Consider the following 25,142-nt stretch of genomic DNA (forward strand, 5'->3'; position numbering starts at 1 on the left):
ATTTCAAAGTTAAACAAAAAAAATTTTAGCTTCACACATTAAACGAAAATCTCTGCTGGAATTAATAATGCATTTTAAACTGCATTCTAGTTGTTGCTGCTGCCTTTTTGTTTTTGCTTTTACAGTAACTATATAAGCATATATGTAAGTGGTTCTTTTATTTTTTCAATTAAAAACACCACGCTAACACTAATTTACTTTAATAAAAACTATTTAAATACATATCAGACGAAAACAGCAAGCAATGTAATTTCTTTTTTTGTTTGCAATAGAAAATGTGGAAGAAATATTAGAACGAAAATCAGAATAAGCACAGATTTAGTTATTGCAGCGCTGGTAGCCGTATATTGAGTTGTAACAAGGAGGGAAAATATGGTGTGTGTTGTGGTTGACACGTATGCATTTAATTGTTGAGTTATGCTAGCGGCTAGTAAGTGTTGGGGTTTTTTTTTTGTGCATTTTGTGTTCCGACACTCATTGTTGTGTTGCACAAAACGACAATGTTACTCGCTTCGAAAACAAAATTTATGTAATTCGCCAGCTGTCGTAACAATTTTGCTTTAGAATCAAATTTCCTTTCGAAATGAGTTCCAGTATAATGCTCCTAAACTATAAATTTTTAAAGTGCGCAAACTTGATGGCTTTTTGAACGTTTTTCGTTAATTTGAAGTATATTTAAAACAGTTGTGCATTGAGTAGGCAGGCGCCCAAACGTCTTACTAATTAAGTGCGCTCTATCTATGCTGCTATTGTCAGGTCAGCCTTTGCTTACACCATAAACTTTATACATAGATATTCATGTACATAAATATATCTTAGCTTTTGTTTTTGGTGGTATTGTAATGCCAGTTGTTTGTTGTATTTGTTCAAATTTTTCTTCTTTGGTTGAGAATTTTTCTATTTTTTTTTTTTTTTGCTTAATTTGTTACAATTTTCGAATATTGTTTATATTTTAATTTAGCTTTTATAAGCTTACTGATTTGCTTTGTTTGTCGCCCCCTTTACACTTGTCTTGCCATTTTTTTTAGTTGCTTGATGTGTATGCCACACCTCTCTTTAGTAGTTGCGCTGCCTGCAAACTGCATACAAAACAACTGTGTTACGTTTTCTTTCTTTCAGTGTTGTGCCTGCACCTCCTCTTTCTTCTTCTCGTTAGACATAGCCAACCTTAATGCTGCTGTTCTGTGTGTGATTGCGCTTTTGTGTTTTATGTTTAATTTTCTTTTTTATAAGTTTTTCTGTTTTGCATTTTCATTCGTTAAGATTAATGTTACAAACATTATTTTTTTTTTGTATTCATGTTGCTGCTTTCGCTCATTATCTGCTGTTCTCATTTAATAAAAATAAGTTTGTATTGGTGTTATTTAATCATCCATCCAGGATTCGCGTCATTCTGTGTATTCCCACCAGTCCTTCTCATAGCCTTCATGCACGTGATCCAGGAGCACCTTGCGACGCTTCTCGCAGTACCTACCAAATAGGAAATTTATTATTTGAAATTGCCTCTAAAATAAGTATCGTAAGGATTAGGGTGGGTATATAAAGAAATATATTTCTAGGAAATAAGAAAGTTGAAAGCCCAGGCTCATTGCGAGGTTTTCAATAGTGCTTTCGTATGTTAGAATAAGTAGCGAAACACATTCGACCGGAATCTTGTGAGTTCATGTGCTAAAAATCCAGACTTTTCACAAGAAATGGATAGCCATTTTGCTCGCTTATAACAATTTTCACATATCGATATTGTAAAACTCTATTCTACTTTCTCGTTAACTCTTTCTTATAAACCCAGCCTTTACGTGCTATCTCGCCCGCGCACCTATACTTATCCTGCACTTTTTGTTTAATATCAGCCAAATTCTCAGACGTTATATCACGCTCCAGATATTCAGACAATTTCTCTGTTGCAGATTCTAAATCCTTTTGATTATCCTCAAATATCATTGACTGGTTATTCTTTTTTAAATAGTAGGCAAACACATACGTATACATAAGCGTTTGACGGCACTGGCAGAGTATATCTACAGCTTTTTTCAAAAATTGCACCTGTATATAATATAAACAAACAATTAAAGCCAATCACTTAATTGAATATGTAGCATGTACGCTTACTTCAATCCAGGACATATTATGTTGTTGCATTTCCTCCATTTTGTGTTTAACAGCCGCATAAAGCTTGTTTTCAAATTTCAACGACTGCATGTGATTCATGTAACGATTGTAGTAATGCAAATACCTGAAATGAATAAAAAATTTATGATTTTCTAACTTGAGCAATTTTCAACTCTACACACATACCTGGCTAACGATGAACGCAGCTTCTCTTGCGCATCACGCGCAGCTTTTGCTTCATCTTCATCGTAGCGATTGCAGTTGTACCACGATGAACCATGCGGTTCCCATGATCCCAAACATACCCAACAAAAGTCATGTTTACAGTTTTGATTTTTGCACACCATATGATTACAACCGCCATCCTTTTCGATTGTCACATTACATTTAGGACACTCTTTAGTGTTAGCTGCAATCCAATTGGATGTTTCCGAATCATCATCGCATTTCTTAATCCACTTTTTCAGCCAACAACATTTGACCGGATCATGCCAATTCTCACCGCATGCAAAACAAAACACATGCCCACATTTGCAACTCACTGGACGTGAATCACCATACGATACTTTAATAGCGTAAGTACAATCGACGGACGGACACCAGCGCAACAATTGATTGCATTCAACAAAACTATTTGTGATTAATTGTTGATATTTCACTTTGACACGCGGATCCACTAATTTGGTGACAGTAACATCGTCGACTAAAATATCACAGCCATGTGCGGCACACGAGATGGATTGACCGAGTCCTTCGGTAATGATTTTTGTCGTTAAATATTCACGCCAGCAGCCTAAACAAAAGCGATGGTCACACTCAAGACCAGTCATGCACTATGGTTAATCAAAAGAAAGTTTATTTATTAACTTTTTATTTATTTATTTCTATAAAGTAGACACAAACACAAAACGGTCGACAACTGAATATAATAGAACATATATGTAAATACAAAGTAAAAATTTAAATAAAGAATTAAAAAAGTAATTAAAAATAAAAATATTAACAACAACAAACATCGCATTAAATAAGAAAACATTTTAAAATATCAGTCTATGCACAAGAGTATAGCAGTATGTAAAGCGGCAATCGAACATTCGAAGCCAGTACAGTTGTACACGTTGTTGTAACGTGAGCACCAATTGCGCCGAGGGTTTTTGCAGGCAAAAATTTTGCCGACAAAGAATTTAATGAAAAGGCACAAAATGCCTGGAAGTCCGAACTGGAACAGCAAATTTAGTCGACTGACCAGATCAGGGGAATTAATTTCGCTAGTAATAAGCTTATGAATGAACATAACCGGTAGTAAGTTAATTAAAAGAAGCCTATTGCTATACTGCCGAAAATGAAGATTTGAATCCTAGTTAAGACCTCGCAATCCATTAGCGCAAACCTCTCAAGGGGTAGCCAGCGTAATATATAACTTCTTCAACCCAATTGTCAACCTCAACTACCCCCGGTTAATCCTGTTTCATTAACAGACGAGGCTCTGGCGACCCCAAGCTCCTCATGGAACTAGGGGGTGGAGAGAGTGAAGGTTTAATGTGGTCATATAAATCCTTCCCGAGATGGTCGGGCTAGTACCTTAATGATGCTTTGTTACCGGAACGTACCGGATCTATATCCGGCTAAGGACCATCAACATCGATAGCACTCCCCAAAGCCTTCGGGGAGTATCTTTATCGTTAATACAACAACAACAACCTTGCAATGCAAAAATTGAATACTGCTGCTGGACTGACTCAATCCGGCTTATATTATTTTGATAAGTAGGAGACCAAACACATGACGAATACTCATGAAGGGGGCGTACCAAACTCTTTAGCCTAGCGTTTGATAAATCCAAGCACACCTCTTATTTTTTTAAATTTAAAAAAAGCAAATTTGCTGTACACCACCTTTGAAATGAGTCCAAATCGAGCTGAAGTTGTTCAACACTGGACGAAATGAATGACAAAGTTTTATGCCAACAGCATACATAAGAGCTCGAAAATGTAAGATTACAGGTGGTAAGTGAGTTATGAACAGGGTAAAAAGTAATTAAGCCAAATGACGCAGACTTCAAAGACAGTTTAAATAATAATTTTAAAATAGATTTAGATAGATTTAAAGCATAGTACTTAAGCACACAACTAGGAACACGATCCGGACCCCGATGAAATGTGGAAACTATTAAGGAAAGTAAGATGTGCGAAATTGTGCGAGAATAAAAGCATTTGACTTACATCTGGTGATAGCAAAGAAAAGCAAATTTCACATTCCTCCACTGGATTTTTAGACACCTGCAATTGAAATTAATAAAATTGAACAAAAATAAAACTTGAAAATTTAATTAAACTCACCTTAAGCCGACTTGGATTGGTAGCTTTGTTGAATGGATTTATTACGTGTGCGCCCTTAAAAAATTCCTCTATATTGCCATCAAAATATTTCTCTAGTAGCTTCTCCTTATCCCATTTATAGTGATTAAGGAGTATGCGGATGATTGTGGGCGGTAGCTGGAAGGAAATGGAGTCCATCTAGAAAATTTGTTTCACAAAATTTTATTTTAAAATTTTTCAATCTCGAAATTTTCGTCCCATTCGATTTTTTAACGTTCTTAAAAACTTTTTGCCAATGTTTTTGAATATGTAAATTATATCAATCTTATTTTTGAATTTCGCACTTATACAAGCTCGAACTCTTCGAAATTGAACTTCTCGGATCAATTTTTTTTTTTTTTAAATACATACGTCACTTAAACCAATTTGGAAACTGTACTAAGTTACATTTCATATCGGGAAACTGAATGCAAATTGCCCAGCCACTGCTTCCGCGTTTGAGCTACCCTAACATGTAAACATTTATGATTTTAATCGATTTTATTTTCACTTCGCTTTTGTGTACCACGCCAACAAAATGAAAATATTATCTTATGCAATTAAAAAAATTTCCTCATAATCGAAAAATGCATGATTTGCACAAAACCAAAATTGGCAGCGGAAGGGCTAACCCGATGTCAAAAGTGCTATTTATAGGCAAAAGAGACCTACCAACAAATGACAAACGAAAAAAAGTCCAAATAAAAAGCAACTAAGTTTTTACGACAACACCAGCAAAAATATTGCATTTGTTTGTAAACAAACTTAGCTGGGGGCCAGAACAAATTTGCTTCGAATTGCAAATTATCAATAAAATAATTATTGCGGTAGCAAAGCGATGCAATGAAAATTTTCAACGTCGCATGATGAAAAACAAAAGCTCGGCGCATGCAATACCTTTTTATTTCTTTTTACAGCATTCATACAGAAATTTTGGTAAATAGGTCAGCGTAGGAGATGTGAGTAAGTGTTATTTGTATGTGTGTCAATGCATTGGTTTCGTTGTTGTTGTTGTTGTAGCTATAAGATTTCTCCCCGGAAGCTTTGGGGAGTGTTGTCGATGTGATGGGTCTTTGCCGGATACATATCCGGTACGCTCCGGTACGCTCCGGTAACACAGCGCCATTAAGGTGCTAGTCCGACCATCTCGGGAATGATTTATATGGCCACTAAATCGTTGCCTAACTTAATTGCAAATCTCGGCTTAAGTTTTTTGCCTTCGTGTGGGTGGATGGGTGTAGAGAAAGAGCTCAATAACAATGCTTAAGTTAAACTGTTATATGTTTATATGCATATAATTTTATATTTACATACGCACAAACATCATATCCATACAACTTTCAGATATATGTATGTACATATATAAATTAGTTTTGAGTTAAGGAAATGATGATACACAAGGATTCAAGATGAAGCAAAAGCATATGCTGGTATAGCAAAAACAGAAAGAAAGAACTGCAATAACGTATGCATAAGTTATATCATCCCACCGCAGTAAATGGTATTTACCAACCTTCAACTTGGAAGGTCGCGCATTTTTAAATATAAAATTATTTTTTTTGCTGGGACACAAGGGCACACGGCCGCAGCCACAACAATTTGGTAATGTTTGGCTGCACAATCATAGATGGGATGAGAAATGTTAAGAAAGAAGAGTATTATATGCTTTCAAGAATAAAAGCATATACAAGCCGAGTAAATACCAACTAATCAAGTAAATCAGCGGATTTAAGAAGTGATTTTTGAAGATTGTACTGAACCGATATTTGCATATAACTTCAGTGATCAACAATTCGAATAAAATTTGTCTACAAACATCGTCAAAACTGTTTTTGTTATTATTGTAACGACAAAGACTTTCCCAAGGTACAAGCCAGACCATCTTGGGACGATTTAATACGACCACACTGTACCTTCTAGGCTATCCCGATACCCACCCCCTAGTTCCTCTAGAGAATTTGAGTCGCCAGAGCTTCAAATGCTAAGGAAACAAGCTTCTTTAGCAGCCGAAGCGACCTCAAGCTCCTCATGAAAATGGGTGGTGAGGCGGGCTTGTTACTGACGAAGCGGATCTTTATTTAGCAAACGTAAGGATATATATCTTGAAAAGGACCATCAACATCGATAACACTCACCAAAACATTCGGAAACTGTCTTTATCGCGTCAACAACAAGAGCAACGATAACTAGCCCAATTATGTTCTTGTTATTGATTATTTGTGGGCATTATTAGACATTGAGAACAGTAGAATTTTGGTTTTAACTAAAGTATATGCGATTTTACGATTTAAAGCTTAATAAGCTGGCAATGGTTTGTTTTGCCGCTCATACCACAACTACATAGTTGTTTTGCAAATCGATTTTTGTCTGATTAAAATCATAAATTCATTAAAAAACATATGCATTTAAATTAAAATTATAAGCTAAGTATGTATACATAGCTGATTTGCATATAGGTTTTTATAATTCCTATTTACCTTGAGCACATTGTTAACTTCGTCGATTATTTCACGCTGGTGCAGTACTATTTCATCTGTGGTTAGCACTTCATATTGATACTCTTCTGTTTCCATTTGACGATCGTGACAGGATGGTATATCAACTTCCATACCGAAATCTTCATCACCCTCATCACCAGACGATACATTTCCAGAGTCCACATTCTCCATTTCGTATGAATCCTCATCTGACTCCATGTTGTTGCTTTTATATATTATTTATTTATTTTTCTTCTTTTAATAATGTATTAGATTTTTTGTGTTTACACTAGATTCAAACTTCAACAGCAGTTGTATACGCCGCGATTGTTTTGGTATGTTTACTTTTGTAGCTATTGAAGTTTTGTGTTTTCGTAAACAAAATATGTTTATGTTAAATTCGCAGGCTTATGTTGCTATCAAGTCAATTTTAGGCAATGCTTTTACGAATTATCTTATTATCCAATGGATTGATTGGTGACTTCAATATAAATTATTGATTTAGCCTCCAATATTTTCATATACGTCAATTTTAGCACCTTTGCTGGTAGCTGAACTCAGCTCGCAGCTCCGTTCAATTATATCTGTGCTCAGCCAACCTCCCCAAGCACCCACTCGCAAGCTCCTTTGTTTGGCTGGCCTCCGGCTTGCTTTGTTTGTTTGCTTTTAATGGCATACAATTAGTAAACAACGCCAACTTTGGAATAAGCAGCAGCGATGCCGACAACAAAGGCGATGGCGACGTCGATATAAAATCAACTGGGAGTCTGTTGTTTTTGTTTTTTGGCAACGACCGTGACCAGCGGACTAGCCACGAAATGGCAGTGCAGTCGCCGCTGCTGCAATCTTTTGCCTTCTGTTGCTGATGATTGGAGTGATAGAGTGACTTTTCCAGCTTTTCTTCCAATTCTTTGCTTTTAAATCACTTTTGCTTTTTATGTATTTTATTGACTATGTATTATATTGAATATGCTGGCCGCTTGATCATTCCCTCCAAGTCTTTGCAGGCAAAAATTTGCGTTCCAGTCAAGAGAAAAGTAAAAAAAATCTGAATTATAACGAATAGAAAATTTGGTGCACACAAAATTTTTTTCTCAATTCTTTGAGATAATCAAAAATTAAAAAAAAAGATAAGAAATAGAGCAAAGGCAAGAAAGACAAGAATTGCTGTGAAGGGGAAAAAAGTTCAAGGCTACTATGTGTGTTGTTGTTATACAGTTGGTTTTTCTTTTTTCTTTCATACGTAGTGTGCCCAATTCGAAAGAAAATACTTATTTACAGCAAAGCAAATCAACAACACAATTTTCGATGTAAGGAAATGCCACTTTTCTTTCACTTATTATGTGATCCTTTAAATCATGATGGAATTATGCTTTAAATCAGGAATCAAATTGTATTGTACACTTCAAATGCGAAAACACACACTTTTTAAACTGCATATGTTAATAATTTTGAAAATGTCATCATTACCAATTGGAATACAAACAACTATCAGCAGTAATTTGTTTGCAACTCTCGCGCATCGACCATGAATTTCAATGGGAAAATTTTAGACCAGCACAAAGGCATTCTACGAAAATCACATCAAAGAAAAATTAAAACAAAAAATATCAAATAAACAGAGATAACAGCAAAGGAAGATTGCAAACACACTCGTTATCTCTATTTAATGCAACTACAACAAGCCGCTGTCAGTTGAGGTTAGAGTAGCAACACTGTATGGTCGTGTGAAATGTCAAAAATAAGTCAACAGAGCGTTACCGTATTATTTAATTTTCTATTCAGCAGCATAGCTGCCATGCTATTCAGCATGTTTTTTTTTGTAAAACAAACACGATTATCACAGATAACGTATGTATGTGTTCAGTGAAAAGTTAATTTATTTATTACAAGATTTAACTTTGTTTTGGTGTCATTCAACTTATTCCACCACATTCACTTATTATTGGTTTAATTTTGCGTTTATTCCGTAGTGGAACTATTTATGCGCTGCGCTTGCTAAAATTAAAATGCACACCCACAAATTGGAAGTACAAGAAAATTGCGTTTTTTCTTCAAAAATTTACAAATTGTTCGACCTTTGGCGAATGCCGTAGCACACTGCGTTCGCCTTATAGGTCCGACACATAAGCAGTTTTTCATATAGATGAGTTTAACACAAGCTTATGCATTATGAGTGTATTGCACGTATTTTTTTGGACAACGGTAGAATGAGCGACACTGGCGCCATCTGATATTAAAAAGTAGCCATCTCCCAAATTTTGTTCCAAGCAAAGCATAAGAAGAATTTGACAGTTTATTTGGCTAAGGGTGTTGGCACACTTTGCAAGTGAAATTATTTTTCCCACTGGCTGGTAAATTTTCTAACATTTTTCGCAATTAAAAACTGCAATATAACAATCGATTACGACACAAAATATGTTAGCTAGTATTTTTGTTGTATAAGGGGAATGTTTATAACAGTGCTTCGCCAAATTTTGTATGTTAATGGGCAAGGCGTAATAAACTTCAATTGCCACGTCTGAAGATCCTTCATATTTACAAACGCAACATCTTGGTTGATTGTGGCGATGTTATTGGAATGCATAAGCTTGTATTAAACGCATCTATAGGAAAAATGTCATTGTGGCACCGCCTTTAAACTTCGTGTAATTTCTTTGTCCATTGTCTGCGTAGCTGCTATCTTCTTGCTAGTGCTTTGTTTTTACAATGTACACATATTTGCTGCCATTGCACTCGAAGCATCATTTTACTTTTTTTCATTCAAAATAAGAACACATCAGGGGAACTCATGAAAGCATATAAACTTATAAGGTGTAAAATTATATCCATATACACACGCTGTTATATGAACGCACCTAGTAATACTCTTGATAAACTTGATTGTTTATCAGCTGTATTATTGCCGAACAAAATTTTTTCGATTGTTATACAAATTAAAAAATGCCAAGGTTATGTGAAAAATCAAAACTAAAACGCATTTACTTGTTGATATTGGAGATTTCTGAAGAAAATGCCTGCTGTAATGTCTGCAAGGTTGCATTCCTTTGAGTTTACCGCGTTTACACAATGAAATGTGCGCGTAAATTTATACAAATTGTGTAAATGATTTTTCATACAAAATTTGACAGCTCGTTTACGCACTAGATAAATTTATACGTTTACACACTTTATAAGGCATTTATACGGTTACATGAATCCCCCTATCAATCGATGTTGAAAACGACTACAAGTCAATTCGCACACCCATGTTCACACACACATATTGATAAACAGCCCCTCACTTTGTGCTGATTACATATATGCAGTTGCAAGTGCGCAGCAAAAAAAGACCATATCCCAATTTTAGAAAATACATACAAGAAAATGGTATCCATGCAATCTGAACATAAATTCCAATCTTTTTCACCTTGTTTAAAAGTATTCCATCTCAACTACTACACATGAAGAAAAATCTCAAGCAATTTCACAAACACACAATATGCGTATGTAGCACACCAACGAACCTTGATATATGGCTCTTGTTACCATTCAAAGTGTTCTATATGTACATATGAACTTTATTTTAAATTTGCATAGTTAATTTTCCGCGACAAGTCGACTAAAACACTAGATTTTCACACTGCTATCAGCTCAAACGCAGCAAATAAAATTAAAATATCAGTTAAATACACACACGCACATGTAACGCAAATCGGGCACACAATTGGTCCGACTTTTCTATTTCGACAAAGTGGTAGGAAAAAGAAAACACAAGTGCAAAGAGTTGCCAGAAACAAGTGCAGCAATTTAGAAATATACCAGCGTTTTTTCATTTATTTGCCATCAAATGGAATTGCGGAAACTGTGTGCGAAAAGAGCAAAGATAGATTATTTTCGAATTGTATTAAAAACAGCAGGGTTTTAGGTTTTATAAAAAACCAGAGGTGTGTTCAGTGATAAATCTAAATTTAGCAGAGTTGATTTTAGCCCATAATTTTTAAGGCTATGTGTCAAACAATAAAAATTTAGAGGAAAATTTTACAAATTCTGTATGCACAAAAACATTTGATTTGGCTATACCAAATAAATAGACATGAAATACCAAATGCACCCTTACCGGAACTTACCTGTAGCGCTTTCACTAAATTTTTTAACAGTATTTTGCAGCGGTAATTAAGCTTAACAACAATTTTAATAATTCTACTGTTCACTAACTTTTGTCAACTCCGAAACTCGACAAAATAAACCCAGCTGTTATCGTTGTCGATTTGACAATTGGTATCGTGGCCTTTGTTGGTGTGGTATTATTTTAAAGTTTAATTAGTGAGTTTTATGTAGAGAATGGCATTTGAGTTTGTTGGATGTCATGGAACGCAACTGCAAATAGTGCAAGAGTGGTGGGCCTTGCAGCGTCTTGCACGTGGACCTCGTACAGAAAAAATATAAAAAGGGGCTAAGTGTTCAAATAATATCAAAAATACTTAACTTTGCTGAGTCCTGCACAAAATTTGTAGCTCGGACAAATTATTGGTTTATTTTTCTCAATTCCTCTTTTGGTTGACACTTCATTACCAGATATACCACTTTTCTCAAATTGAATAAATACTTTACACGAGTTGTTAAAATCAAGTTACTGAATCACCTAATCGACAATGCAAACAATAATTCGACTACGGTAGATATCTCGATTTTAGAAATGGCAAACACAGCCCCACAGAAAAAAAGTGGGATGTACAATGGAGGAGACAGGTTAATTCTTCCCTTCAAAAAACGCGAGCACTCTATAAATAATGTAAGGAATACTCCTTTGGGAGCAATTAACATTGCGATGTCCTAGGAGAGGAGTAGGTGATCCCACTCTCGCTTTGTTTGTGAGTATTCCATAGAGTACATACGTGAGAGTACTCTCCAAAGTACTTTCACTGTAGTACTCCATGGAGCACCCACAGAGGATCATATGCCAAAGTACTAAAGAGGAATTGTGTCGGAAAGAATTATCGAAGTCAATTTAATTTAAAATGAAAGTAAATGACGAGGGCAATACAACTTTTATATTTTATACTACGAATATTCTTATGTTATTTAGCATTTGCGTGAATAAAGAAACTAATATTTCTCTATATATACTTTAGTATGTATACATAAAACCAGTGCGCTGTTGCATTTTATCAGAGTTGCCAAAGTAAAATTTTATTATTAGTTATTTGCATGCAATATTTTACTTTTGGCAACTCTGTTCGATCGTCATCGTGTCGTGATCACTGTCGTTAAAAAACGAGCAATGATCGGCTGACGGTGGTCCGCAAACGCATTGCAAAGGAGTATTGTTAGAGTACTCCAACATGAAGAAAATGGAACACGTAATCCAACAATTTTTGCAGGGTTTTGGTTTTTTGGTCACTGAACACGAATCCGTTGTCAGAAATCAAAAGTTTGCTCTTTTTTTTTCTAACCTCAAAAAACTCCCGTTTTTCGAGTTTTTCAGACGAAAAACTGGAGATTAAAAAAACAGCTAACTTTTGAATTCTGACAACGGATTCGTGTTTAGCGACCAAAAATTCATTAGAATTGACCTGTCTCCTCCGTTGTACATCCCACTTTTTTTCTGTGGGGCTGTGTAACTGTTTCGACTTCGGTATTCAGTACTTTTTTGTATCGATATTTGTTTATCGACGATCAGCTGTGTTGTTAAATAAACGGCAAGTAAATTGACTGCGTTAAGAATCACGAAATTAATATTTCTGGCAATTTTAGTTAAAAAAGAAAATCGGAACTGTAATTAATTACTTTCAAACACGAAAAGCTGCTTTATTTATAAATCATAAGGCATTTGAGTACTTGCCGTGCGTTTAATCACAAGATGAACATTTCGCTCCACTTTTTGTCGTATTAGGCTTTTCCATGCAGCTTTAAAAACCTAGATCCCGCTAATCCTGGAGTTTACATCAAATAGTTCACTATCTGACTTAGCTGCTCTGCTGTGGCACGGCTTCTTCTTTGTCTTCTTTGAGTGCTACTACTTGTTGACGCCATTCTATTTGAATATGAGAAATTGGTTGTGTCGAGAAATATGAAATTAATACCGCATTTACTTACCTTTTGTTAGAATAGGTAAAAACTTGCACAATAAAGACTTTTATAAGCAGTTAGTATACGGAATTTATTTTTGGCATTCGTTTTGTGCTTTTCGCATTTTTTGAGTCGTTAAAACTAAGTTAGTAAATAGTACAATCGAAAAGGCAAGCGACAAAATCGTTAATTAAAATCTCGACAAATCGCATCGTTATAAGTTAGTGAATTCCACTACTGATCTGCATATATTCGATAAGGGATAATCAAGATCGATAACACTCCCCAAAACATTACGGAAGTGTCTTGGTCGATGCAATAAGAAATACATTTCTGATAGTCGTATATACCACGATAACTGTCAAAATTTATCCTCCATGTGTCAAAATTTGGGCTTTTGTCTCACAGCGCCAAATACGAATTTTATAAAATTCAAGTTTCATAACCATTGTGTACAAAAGAAGTGTTATATCTTATCCGTATGACAGGATGTTCAAGATATTTAGCTTTTTTTGCAGCATTTTGACAGGATGTCTAATATGGCATGCACAAGGTCGGCTATGTTCAGCGGATGATAGAAAGAGGAACAGGATGAGATCACAATAGTCACTTCAAAAGTCAGGTGATCAATCCTATTGTAATTTGACGTCTATGTCGAAGATATCGCACTTTTTTATCCACAATGTTCATAACTTCTACTGTAGCAGTTAAAGGAAAAATAGTCTCCGAACCATTGTTTACTATATAGTTTGGCAGCTTAAGTAGAGGTTATGTTGCGAATAGAGTGGAAGGCAGTGGACTAGGCAGTCGAATGTCATATAATGAAGGAATGGTGTTCGGAGATTTTTCGAAGTTAAAAAAAAAAAATGATAAAAGCTTTAATATAAATAAAACTATTGTTTTAATAACAACAAAAACGCCATATATATTCTGTATACATAAATATGTAAGGATTATCTCACTTTAAAATTTGAATTAAATAATCTAAAGTTTTGCTTTGAAACTGAGTCGAGAACTGTGCGTGTGAATGTGCGAATTTTCACCGATCAGCTGTTAGTTGCGCTACTTGGTAAAATTTACAATGCTCCGAACAGTCCTTTTCCGAGTAAGAATCCAGTACGCTCCGGTATCGACTCCATCTGTTACTTGCCCAGCTGCCTTAGACAGTTCTTTTAAATTCTTTCGCAATTTTCTCTCGAGCAATCTGAAGGTCATCCCTGTGATAACCTTCAGTTGCAAGGCATCCGCGCCAAATATCAATATGCACATGACAAGGTACATGCAAATTTTTGTTTACTAGGAGGTTTACTTTTCAGTCGCCAAGTTTGTTTAAAGTATCTTTTCCCTCAAGAGCGAAGCACAAAGGCCCCGCATATTCCTTGACTCGAAGCAAACACTCCGTCTTGCCTTGTCTTGTTGTCAAACCCGGTCAATATCATCTGACGATGCCAAGCTGATGGTTCTACGGGGCCTTATAAAATCGTTCCCCAGAAGCTTGGGTAAACCCTTAAGGTACTAGTAACGCAGCATACCATATACATATGTGTCCACATTGACCCATCGAGGCCATATTGATTCAAGAATATTCTAGAAGGTTTGATGTGCTCATATTTAATCGTTACCGAGAAGAACTATCAAAACGTTCGCTGCTCATAAATTTCTGTTTCTTTCACATGCCAAAGCGCCGAAACAACACAAATTTAAGAACAGCTATAACCGATTACAGCAGAAGCTGTAGCAGAGTATGAAGTAAAGGCATTCGAATTGGACAAGGTCGACATTTATATAACCTTGATTGATTGAAATAGCATTTACATATATCATACGCGAAAACAAAATAATGTAGGTATGTAAATTCATGAATCCGCCCCTCCCCCCCCCCCCCCCCCCCCTTTAACCACCAATGAGCAGACTTTAGGAGTGATTAAAAACAGGTAAATACGTTCAACTATTTACATTAGACTGGGTCAACAAAAAACTTTTGAATCCAAAAGTTTGGTTTTGGTTGAAAATTGTAAAAAAACTATTCGTAGTCATAAAGAATATTTTCTTTGAATCGTAAGTCACATTACGGTCTAGTCTTTTCGTCTGAGCGGACGTGTAGATTCATCCTAGACCCCAAGGTTGGCTCCTGGGGCTCTGGCGGTTTGGCGGAGACGGGAGATGCAATGCTTCCTTGACCTGGTGTAAGGTAATTTTTTTACTCCCAACAGGAACAGTGTGAGTTAAAACTAAAAACTATTTTGTACCTGGCGAGGTGCCATTAAAAAAACCAGGGAAAATAGAACGGAAAATTATAAACTAACGGATTTGGAAAAGCAATGAAATAACGGAAAAATTAAATCACATGGCAACGCGACACAGTGAAAGAGATACATGAAGAAATAGAAGGAGGTTATCCCCGCCGTATGCGAACAAAGTTCCAGCCATTAAGCACAAAACCCCCCAAAAAAAGAATTGTAAGGAGTAATTTGAAACCCGCATCGAAATTCCAATATTCGCTAACGCTAAAACTCCATCGCTAAAATATTATAAAACAGTATCGAGGCGCAGAAAACAATGCATTACTCATTTCCATATGGTCTCAAGGAATAACTGCCCAACTCGTATTCTTTTAAGACGTATTGTGACGAATGTTAGCAACACTAAGGGATACTATCATCTCTAAGCCGACACTAAGCAGTCACTTGTATGTACATAAACAAATCAATCATTATGTCTACACATATGTACATACAAGCAGCGGAGAGATACCCACAAACACATGCATATATCTGAGATACTCACAACAGTATGCAATCATCATTACTCACATATACACGCGCATATGGCTATGCGAGAGGCTATAAACTACAGATACACACGCGTCGCGTATAGCTGGTAACCAAGTAGAAAATTTTTGCAGAAGAAACGCCTAGAAGTATGCGAACGAGACAGAAGAGAGTCTAAAAGGAGCGAAAGCTGAGTAGGCAGTAATCAGTTTGATTTAAGCACGCAATCAGTTGCGAAGTATAAGTGTTATTGTGAAGTATTTTCAAAGTAATCTAATAAAGACCATTTTGCATTATTGAATATTGGAGTTATTTATTCAACAATTTAGCGATACCAACGTTAGTAGAAGGGGTAAAATAAGCGGAGTTTCCCTAAATTCGTTACAATTGGTGTCAGAAGAGGAATTGTTGAATAAATTCCGAAGATTTCGAATACAACTTGGACATTGCAAAGTTAAGTGAATTGAGGATCCAGCAACTGAAAAAGGAGTTGGAGAACCGTGGATTGAATACAACCGGCAATAAGATCGAACTTCAAGGACGACTACGAGAGGCAATAGAATCAGAAGGGATTAACGTGGAAGAGTATGTCTTTCATCTTGATGGCGAGGAGACAACAAAATTGGTGGAGAAAAATAAAACACCGCAGACAATGGCGAACACAGGCTTGAGCATGATATTAGCTGCAATATCTGCACAAACGTCGACAGTAACATCCAAGATGGAAACACAACTAGAATCCCAGGAGGCACGCATAACATCGAAGATTGAAGCACAAGAAACGCGTATTTCAGAAATGTCGACACAGATTACATCCAAGATGGAAACTGGAAATACAGAAGACATATATGACATCTCAGTTGGCTGAGCAGTTGAAAGCACAGGAGGCCCGCATATCCTCGCAGCTGGAGGCACAGGAGATAAGGGTATCATCGAAGCTTGAGGCCCAGGATACAAAAATTTTACAGTTTGAGGAAAAAATCGAGGCCGAGGTTGATGCTTTGAGAGGACGCAGTTACAACTAAATCGTCCGGCAGTTTCAGCGAGTAATCCAAAGGTAAAAAACACCTTCCTTTGACGGTTCTGTTCCTCTCCAGGTATTTAAGATTCAGTTTGAGAAGACCGCAGCAGTGAACAACTGGAGTGCTGAAGATAAAGTTGCTGCACTATTCGTGGCATTGAAAGGATCTGCTGCTGAAATCCTACAGACAATTCGGGAGAGACCATACAGAACCGAGCATAGGAGACAGATATACCAAATGGAGTTACTTAACCGCTTCCAGAGGGCTGGTGAAACATGGCAAGAGTTTGCGTCGGGTGTTGAAAGGCTGGCACATTTAGCGAATACGGACGCACCCGTGGAATACACCGAAAGGGTAAAAATCCAGAGCTTTATTAATGGAATACGGGACGTTGAAACGAAGCGAGCGACATACGCAAATCCAAAGCCAATATTTGCTGAAACAGTATCCCATGCGCTGACTCAGGAAACAGCATCGCTTCTTGTAAGCCAGTTTTCAAAGCACGCCGTGTGGAGGTAGAAAGGCCAGACTGGGTGAACACAACATTCGAGGCGCCGAAAGGATCGCAAAAACGGAGTGAAAGAGTTATCAAATGCTTCAAATGTGTGAAGCCCGGTCACATTGCACGTCATTACGATTCTGATCCTAGTGGTTTCAACAGCATGGGTCGTCTTAATAACAAAGCTGGAGGGGATGAGCAAGAGCGAGTCAGATGTAGAGATCGATAGCTAGCTCCAGCTATTGAATATCCTATGATATCTGTGTCGCAAATTGGAAGGAAATCAAGCAGTCTTACCGTCAGAGCTAATGTGGATGGCAAAGAACGTGTACTGACTGTAGATACGGGTGCATCTCATTCCTTAATCCCATCTGACTTGGTCAACAGGAGAGTAAAGCCATTACCTGGAGCAAGGTTGCGTACGGTCACTGGCGAGTATAAGCAAGTCCAAGGAGAAGTGGTATGTGAGATCTTAATTGGAAAGGTCACGATTCTACACAAATTCGTTGTGGCGGAGATTGTTGATGAAGTCATATGAAGTCGTACCACTCAACTTCAGTTTGGAGAAAGGGTTCAGCATTAAGCGAGTGCTGGTGGAGGCTATTCGACAAAGAACACCAAAGTCAAAGGCAGTAGATCGGGCAAATGTTGATGGAATGAATGGGCCAAACAAATCAAAACCGAAGGTACCCGCGAGAAAAACACTGGCATTGACAAACCCTAATGGATGCACTAAAACGAACGACAGAATTTCCCAGAAAGAATGCACAAGGGGTTTCAAGCCAGGGCGCACTACTGTTGTGAAACGTCGGAACGATACTGATTATGCGAAGCCAATCCGTCAAGCGCAAGCTCTACGAAGTAATTCATGGGCCAAACAACAGAGTGTGAGGGAACGCTCCAGGATAATGAGTAGTAGGATGAAACACAGGTACGACAAGAACAATAATTCGGAAGGTTTGTTGGAGGGAGATTTGGTACTGCTATACAACCCTCACCGGCGGAAAGGTGTTCCATTCAAATTTTGGTGCAGTTGGGAAGGCCCGTACAGAGTTGTGAAAAGGATCAGTGCTGTCATCTACCGCATACAAACAATTGGGAAATAACGAAATAGAAGGGTGGTTCATTTGAAGAGGCTAGCAGCGGTCAGATCGAGAGATTTGTCTGATCGGGACGATCAGACTTAGGTGGAGAGCAGTGTGACGAATATTAGCAAGGGATACTATTATCTCTGAGCCGATACTAAGCAGTCACTTGTATGTTCATAGACAAATCAATCATTATGTCTACACATATATACATACAAGCAGTGGGGAGATACGAACAAACACATGCATATATCTGAGATACTCACAAAAGTATGCAATCATCAATACTCACATATACACGCGCATATGGCTATGCGAGAGGCTATAAACTACAGATACACTCGCGACGCGTATAGCTGGTAGCCAAGTAGAAAATTCTAGCAGAAGAAATGCCTAGAAGTATGCGAACGGGACAGCAGAGAGTATAAAAGGAGCGAAAGCTGAGTAGGCAGTAATCAGTTTGATTTAAGCTCGCTATCAGTTGCGAAGTAAAAGTGTTACTGTGAAGTAGTTTCAAAGTAATCTAATAAAGAACATTTTGCATTATTGAATATTGGAGTTATTTATTCAACAATGTAGCAATACGAACGTTAGTAGAAGGGGAGTTTCCCTAAATTCGTTACAGTATTATTTTTGAGAAAAATTTATATTTTTGGTATACGTATAATGAAACAATTAGTCAAGTTTTCTGCATTAAATGCCTTATTGAACTTAATCTTCCATACTAAGCACAAATTCCAAATTATCTCAATATTGCTTTATTAAATGCCCAATGTAGTCAAAAATCTATTACGCTTTGCTTGATGGGTCGAATTTTATTGTCATGCGAACAAATGACATCAATAATAAATTATTTTCAATAATTTACGAAAAGTAGAAAAACATCAAAAATAGTACGATCGGGTTCAAATCCCATACCCGGGAGAAAAGGCTTTTAAGAGATTTATAAGATATAATGGAAACAGCTGTCGCCTTGTCCGTCCTGATGTCACGTTGTTTAAATTTTTCCCAAATTATTAAATAAATAGTAAGAATTGCTTCAAATAAATGTTTTCATACATTATGGCAATTCCTGCTTAATTCATACAAATTAAACATTTTATTTTCGGAGTTTTTCAAAAACAGGCACATATTTGGTTAGGTGCAACAATGAGGAGTTGCTCATGCATTTTATTTTGATTATGGGTAATAATTTTAAGGAGGAAACGGCTACTATCTATTTTAACTATTTTTTGTAAAAGGGTAATATTTTTTGGGGCTGCTGACAGATGTTCGCTTAATGAAGCAAGTGATCCTGCGTGAAAAGGAAAACTTGATTATTTCATTAAACAAAATTGTGATTCGATTAACTTTCTGTGTGAAATTAGTAAAAGAGTGTAAACAATGGTCAAAAATCAAGATTTCTTAACATTTTGGGAAATTTATCGTGGTAAAAAATACTCTTGAAATCGGCCGAGATGTGATGAGTTAGAAAAGGCTGACATGACAAGACAATCGAAAAAAAAACATATCTCAAGGCCAAAGTTTTCTATAGCTGATGAAGCTTAGTTAAAGCTAAGATCTTGTTGACATATAACAAGATGATCTCCATTTTCGTTCTTAACTCATAATCGTTAATTATACAACTAGATTTCCCATATAAATTTTTCCCTCCGATAATCGGTAATTATGATACAATTTTAGAGATGCGGATTTTTTTTTTCATAGAAAAGAGTGTAATCTCTTATTGGAAACACAAAACAAAAGAAAAACGTGAAAAAGACAGAAAATATGTAAACGCGTAGATTGTCTATTGACGATTTATTGTTTAGGGCATGTGTAAACGTGGTCTAAGTTTGCTTAAACTTTAGTCAAATTTAAGCCGGAGTCATTGGTGCCGTATGTCGTATCGCTGTATCCGTATCCCTAACGTAATCAGCTGTTTATCGTTACGACGGTAAACCAAAACCCAATTGGTTGGCTACGATACGGTTACGACCTTAGCGGCACCAATAATCGATTGCATTGATTCTCATAAGGTTGGTCGTATCAGCTGTTATAAGGTTACCGATAAAGCACCAATGTCTCCAGCTTTAAACTCCAGTTAAACCATAGATCATTTTTTCAATCACAGTTTAAGGCCGCCTTTGGGGTAGGCCTTTTGTGCGGCATCACTGGCTTTTCGTTATACCTATATGACACTACTTTATTTCCGTGTATTTTTCTTGTATTTGATCTTCAATTTTTTGTCGCACTCCCACCTAATACGGCTTCAGTACTGGTGTAAGTTGTTACGGTCTGCTGCTACGGTCTACGGCTACGACCCACTTGGGAGCGTGTTCACGCGAACACACCTAGCGATGTGGCGATAAAAAAATATCGAAGACAAGAAAAAAAGACAGACCGGCCATCACTACGAAAAAATTTTTCTTTTAGCACAAGGTTCCAGCAGCGTAAAGTTCGAGTAAGTCATCTTGATAAGAATTTAAACCCAATGGGTAGAACTTGAACATTTTCCGAAGTTCTATGAAATAATCCCTTACTGGTGCAAGGAAGATTGGAAGAGCAAAAGAAAATATACACAAATACATACTGCGAAGGCTGATGCACAATAAAAGCGGGAACTATTTTGTGGAATTGCTGCTATGTATTGAAAAGTTTAATTAATTCAACTACGCCAATAATTACTTATAAAAGTTATGGTGATCAACGCCAATCAACTAAACCTTAAAACTGCATGTGTTACATATGCACATATTTGTTGAACGTAGAATTAGTCATAAACCAACAATACGGAATCGCGTTAAACAATTGTCGCGGCGCCCTGCTGTTCTAGCAAGTTGGGTGGATCATCATCACACATATATCAATTGCAACCAAGTGGCGTAGCACGGGCATAAACAAGAAATAACAGCAGCGTCTTGTTCCTCGTCTTCCCAACGCTTGCTACGACGTGTACGAGATTCAACGCCCTGCCACCATCGTACTTGTATACGCAAAGTGGCTAAAATTCCAAATCCCAGCGCTAAAAATCTTATAATAATCACAAAATTTGGTACTTGCATGATTGGATTAGTACCACAATTACAACCAAGACTCCAACATCTGAAACATCAGCTGGAGGCGCAGCAAAAGAAGCAAACATCAAGGTATAAATTTAGATGTAATTACCCTACAAAAAAATTCTGGTCACGAAACTTACCCACGCCCATGCAAACATGACTAAGAACATAACATATGATGTATAGTAACTAGTCCAACGGCGTGGAATGACTAGAGCATTTTTTGCAGGGTAGTTAAAAGAACTTCCAAGTGGTACTTGGAGGGTTTTATATAGCCCGGGTGAACCATTCGACAAGGATCGATTTTTTTTGTCAAAATTACGACATTTTTACCTTCGAATTATCAACCTAAAAGATAAAAAGGTAGTTTAACGTTTTATAGAAGAAAAGTCACACATAAATGATTGCCACTATGTAACTTTAGCTTGTAATATCTATCTAACCAAAAGAATTACCACATGAACGCGTATGTTTTGCCACTTGACAAGACATTAAAGGTTGTAAACGCAGTTAATATATTTACACATTTTAAAGGTTTGTTCACAAATAAACAGGCAGTTCTGTCTCAGTCAGGTTAAGCAGCAATTACATGTTAAAACGCTCAAAACTAATTCAAACATACTCCGTTTATTTGAGAATGCATCTTATATACATTATATTGAACAAAACTCTTTAGATATAACTAAAATTGTATTCAGCAATTCACGAGCATAATTCCATTTATCGAATACCTACCTAAGCATTAGATTTAAAAAAAAAAAAAAAATTTAAAAGGCATACCCTTTTCTTTATCATTTTAAGAATATATTTTGGAGCTTTAAAATGTTTGAAGTTAGCTCACGCAATCACGTGAAACGTTTTAGCGATTCATTTTCACCCATAAAATGTTAGGAAAAAAAAGGAAATTTTATGCACGAATCGGCTAGAAGATTTAAACTTTCTTTTCTTATATCATTCAAGTACAATATATATATATATATAGATATATATATATATATATATCTACACATATGAATTACTATTGCTAGCAATATTGTTCGAACCACCAGAAGAAGGTAATATATGTACGTGCATATAATGCATAGCGCTACATAAAATTTATCTTTATTGCTTTTGTAACAAATTTGTAAAAAATTTCTCAGTACATATTACATATTATTATTATCATTATAATATGCGCGTTATACCAAATTGATATTTAAGTACACTCAAAAAAATAAGTTTTACCACAAAGCATATAATAAGTGATTATTGTAACAACGTACTAATGTAAGGGCAAATGAGTATGGGGCTAAACCATATAACACTAAAATAGTATGTGCATAGATCAAGTATGTATGTATGTAACTTATATACACTCGCAACCAACAACACCAACACAATCACCAACCCCCTACGTTAATAACCAAAACTAGCTAGAACTTTATATATATTTTTTTTATAATGAATTGTGAATAAATATTGTAATTAAAATGGGAATGTTGACTACCCTATTCTTTTAGAAGGCACTTAGGGCATACAGGTAAGGGGCCACCGAAATACAGGTGCGTCGGTGGCCATGGATTTTGAGGGTGGGTAAAGCACCGGGCGTCGCAACCCCACCCGCGGCGCCCCGTATATATATTCGGCCCTTTATGTTTATTTTCCCTTTGGTTATTTTATTTTAATTTCAGCAGTTTTTTTTGAATTTGGTTTTTAGAGTTAGTAACCGGTCATGTCCGGTTCAGTAATTTTTTTTTGCGCCAGTTTTTTTTTGAATTTTAAATTTTTGAATTTTTTTGAATGTTAACGGTCTGTCCGTGACATCCGGTTCAGCCGGATGTTGTTTTAGTTTGAATTTAAAGGCGTTTTGAGTCGGTCTCTGCGCTTCTGTCAGGGTTTTTGATTTTGACAGCTTTCAGTTTTGATAGGCATGATAGGTACTTTTTTCTGTTTATGGCGCCGGAACAGTAAGGTTGGCAAAGAACCGCCCCAGCCGACAATGACTAGCCACTGTGCACCAACACATCATGCCGACCGCCTTCCTTACTGCTTCCCTCGTAAATGCGTTTCCATAACAAAGTGTGTAAACTATATTTCAAAAAACTAACGAAATACAAGAAAAATACAATTTAGTTCATTAAAAACAAACGAGCCAGTTTGTATTTCGATAGGTTTTTTGACATTCGGCCGTTTTTTCTTTATTTTTTTCTGACAAATGAAAATTTTGTTTTTAGTTTGAAATTTGGTGCGTAAAAACACAATTAAAATCAAATTTCTTGTGAAAAAAGTGAACCATTAGAGAGAGAAATAATTTTCGCGTGATATTTGCATTGTTTTTATTGTTAAATGTTAATGTAAAAATAAAATGTAAAACATAAACAAAAACATGTGAAAATCACAGTCTCCCTTTTTCATGATAGAAGTTGTTTTTGTCTTTTGAAGTTCCGATAAAGCTTCGTCAGTTTTTTTAGCTTGGAATCCTAGCAAAAATAAAGTAGTGTCATATATGCTTTAACTACATAATTTGTAGATACGACATCAGCTGTCTTTTTGAATATGCAATGCCATTAATGAGCAACAAAACGCTTTTAATAAAAGTAAAAAAGATAAATTAAAATATCTGTTTCTTTAATCTCATCATCACTATGATCAATTTCTTTAGAGGAAATTATTATTTTTTTATATAAATTTAAAAATAGTATAGAGTAACTTTTGAGTGTGTTCAAAACAAAAAAGGACGAAAACAGCCAATAGGTTAACTCAATTTAAATTTTATCTAAAGATGACTGGAAAAATGCATAACAAGTTTAAGCGTAGTGTAACTGAAATTGAGTTGAACTTGTACCGAAAACCCGGCCTTCGAAAGAAAATATAGGAACACTAGCAGACCCGGCAGACGTTTTTCTGCCCTAAATTTGGTATATCTGCCCTCACCCATCTACACTTTTCCCTAATCTTTGTATTCACTCCTCCCACCGTAGCCTCGTCTGTTAGTGAAACAGGATTCGCCGCGGATAGGTGAGGCTGACAATTGGGTTTGGAGAAGCTATATGTTGCGCTGGCAACCTGCAGGGTTGCGCTACACAGCCCCTTGAATCTGGTATTTTAGTCGCCTCTTACGACAGGCATACCTACCGCAGGTATATTCTGACCCCCCTAACCCGCCAGTACCAGAGGGTGGTATGTATTTTGTTCCAGTCCCATTCCGAGTCTGAGTCCCAGTCCCACTCCGAGTCTCAGTCTCTGTCCCAGTCCTAATCCCAGTTCCAGTCCGTATCTGGTCTACTTCTCGGAAAAAAGCATCGCAAATACTAATATAGGCAAATTTATATACCAAATTTCAGGCAAATCGAATAGGACGTATGTAAATAGGTATGTGGGTATTATTAATTCATGTCTTTATTTCGGCTTCGCATGCATATTTATCAGTTTTGCCAGGTTGATGCAACTAAATCGAATATCACAATGAAAATTACTTAAAACCTCTCAGCAACAGCTTTCATTTGATATCCAAAATACACACACATTCTAGGGGTATTCGGGTCCATGTTTTGGCCTATATCTCGAGACCCTAGTCACCAATAGGTATGAAAACTACCCTATAGTAAAGCGCTCATCAACAATTTTCATTTGATATCCATATTGTATAAACATTGTCTCGGGGTATCCGGGTCCACGTTTTGGCCTATATCTCGAGACCCAAGACACCCAGCGGTATAAAAAATTATCTGTAGTAAAGCACACA

At 36.5% G+C, this 25,142-nt stretch overlaps 1 protein-coding gene and 1 long non-coding RNA gene across 3 annotated transcripts in view; both read right to left on the reverse strand.

Moving 5' to 3' along the window:
• The window catches only part of LOC137248896 (uncharacterized), a 339,657-nt gene that overhangs the window by 129,036 nt on the left and 185,479 nt on the right, over positions 1-25,142 (reverse strand). The window lies entirely within an intron of this gene.
• ari-1 (E3 ubiquitin-protein ligase ariadne-1) lies at positions 643-10,696 on the reverse strand. Of its 2 annotated transcripts, none has more exons than XM_067779872.1 (8): positions 10,450-10,696; positions 6,944-7,942; positions 4,449-4,625; positions 4,332-4,388; positions 2,296-2,942; positions 2,110-2,233; positions 1,817-2,043; positions 643-1,470 (listed from the first exon to the last, which is right to left on the reverse strand). In XM_067779872.1, the coding sequence occupies exons 2-8, from the start codon at positions 7,160-7,162 to the stop codon at positions 1,389-1,391; spliced, it is 1,533 nt and encodes a 510-aa protein (XP_067635973.1). In that variant the 5' UTR covers positions 7,163-7,942; positions 10,450-10,696; the 3' UTR covers positions 643-1,388. The 2 variants fall into 2 exon arrangements, with proteins under 2 accessions (XP_067635973.1, XP_067635974.1); XM_067779873.1 differs by having other exon boundaries at positions 4,449-4,604; positions 10,450-10,695.

The sequence above is a fragment of the Eurosta solidaginis genome, chromosome 4 (assembly GCF_040869045.1).
Source record: "Eurosta solidaginis isolate ZX-2024a chromosome 4, ASM4086904v1, whole genome shotgun sequence".
Lineage (NCBI taxonomy): Eukaryota > Metazoa > Arthropoda > Insecta > Diptera > Tephritidae > Eurosta > Eurosta solidaginis.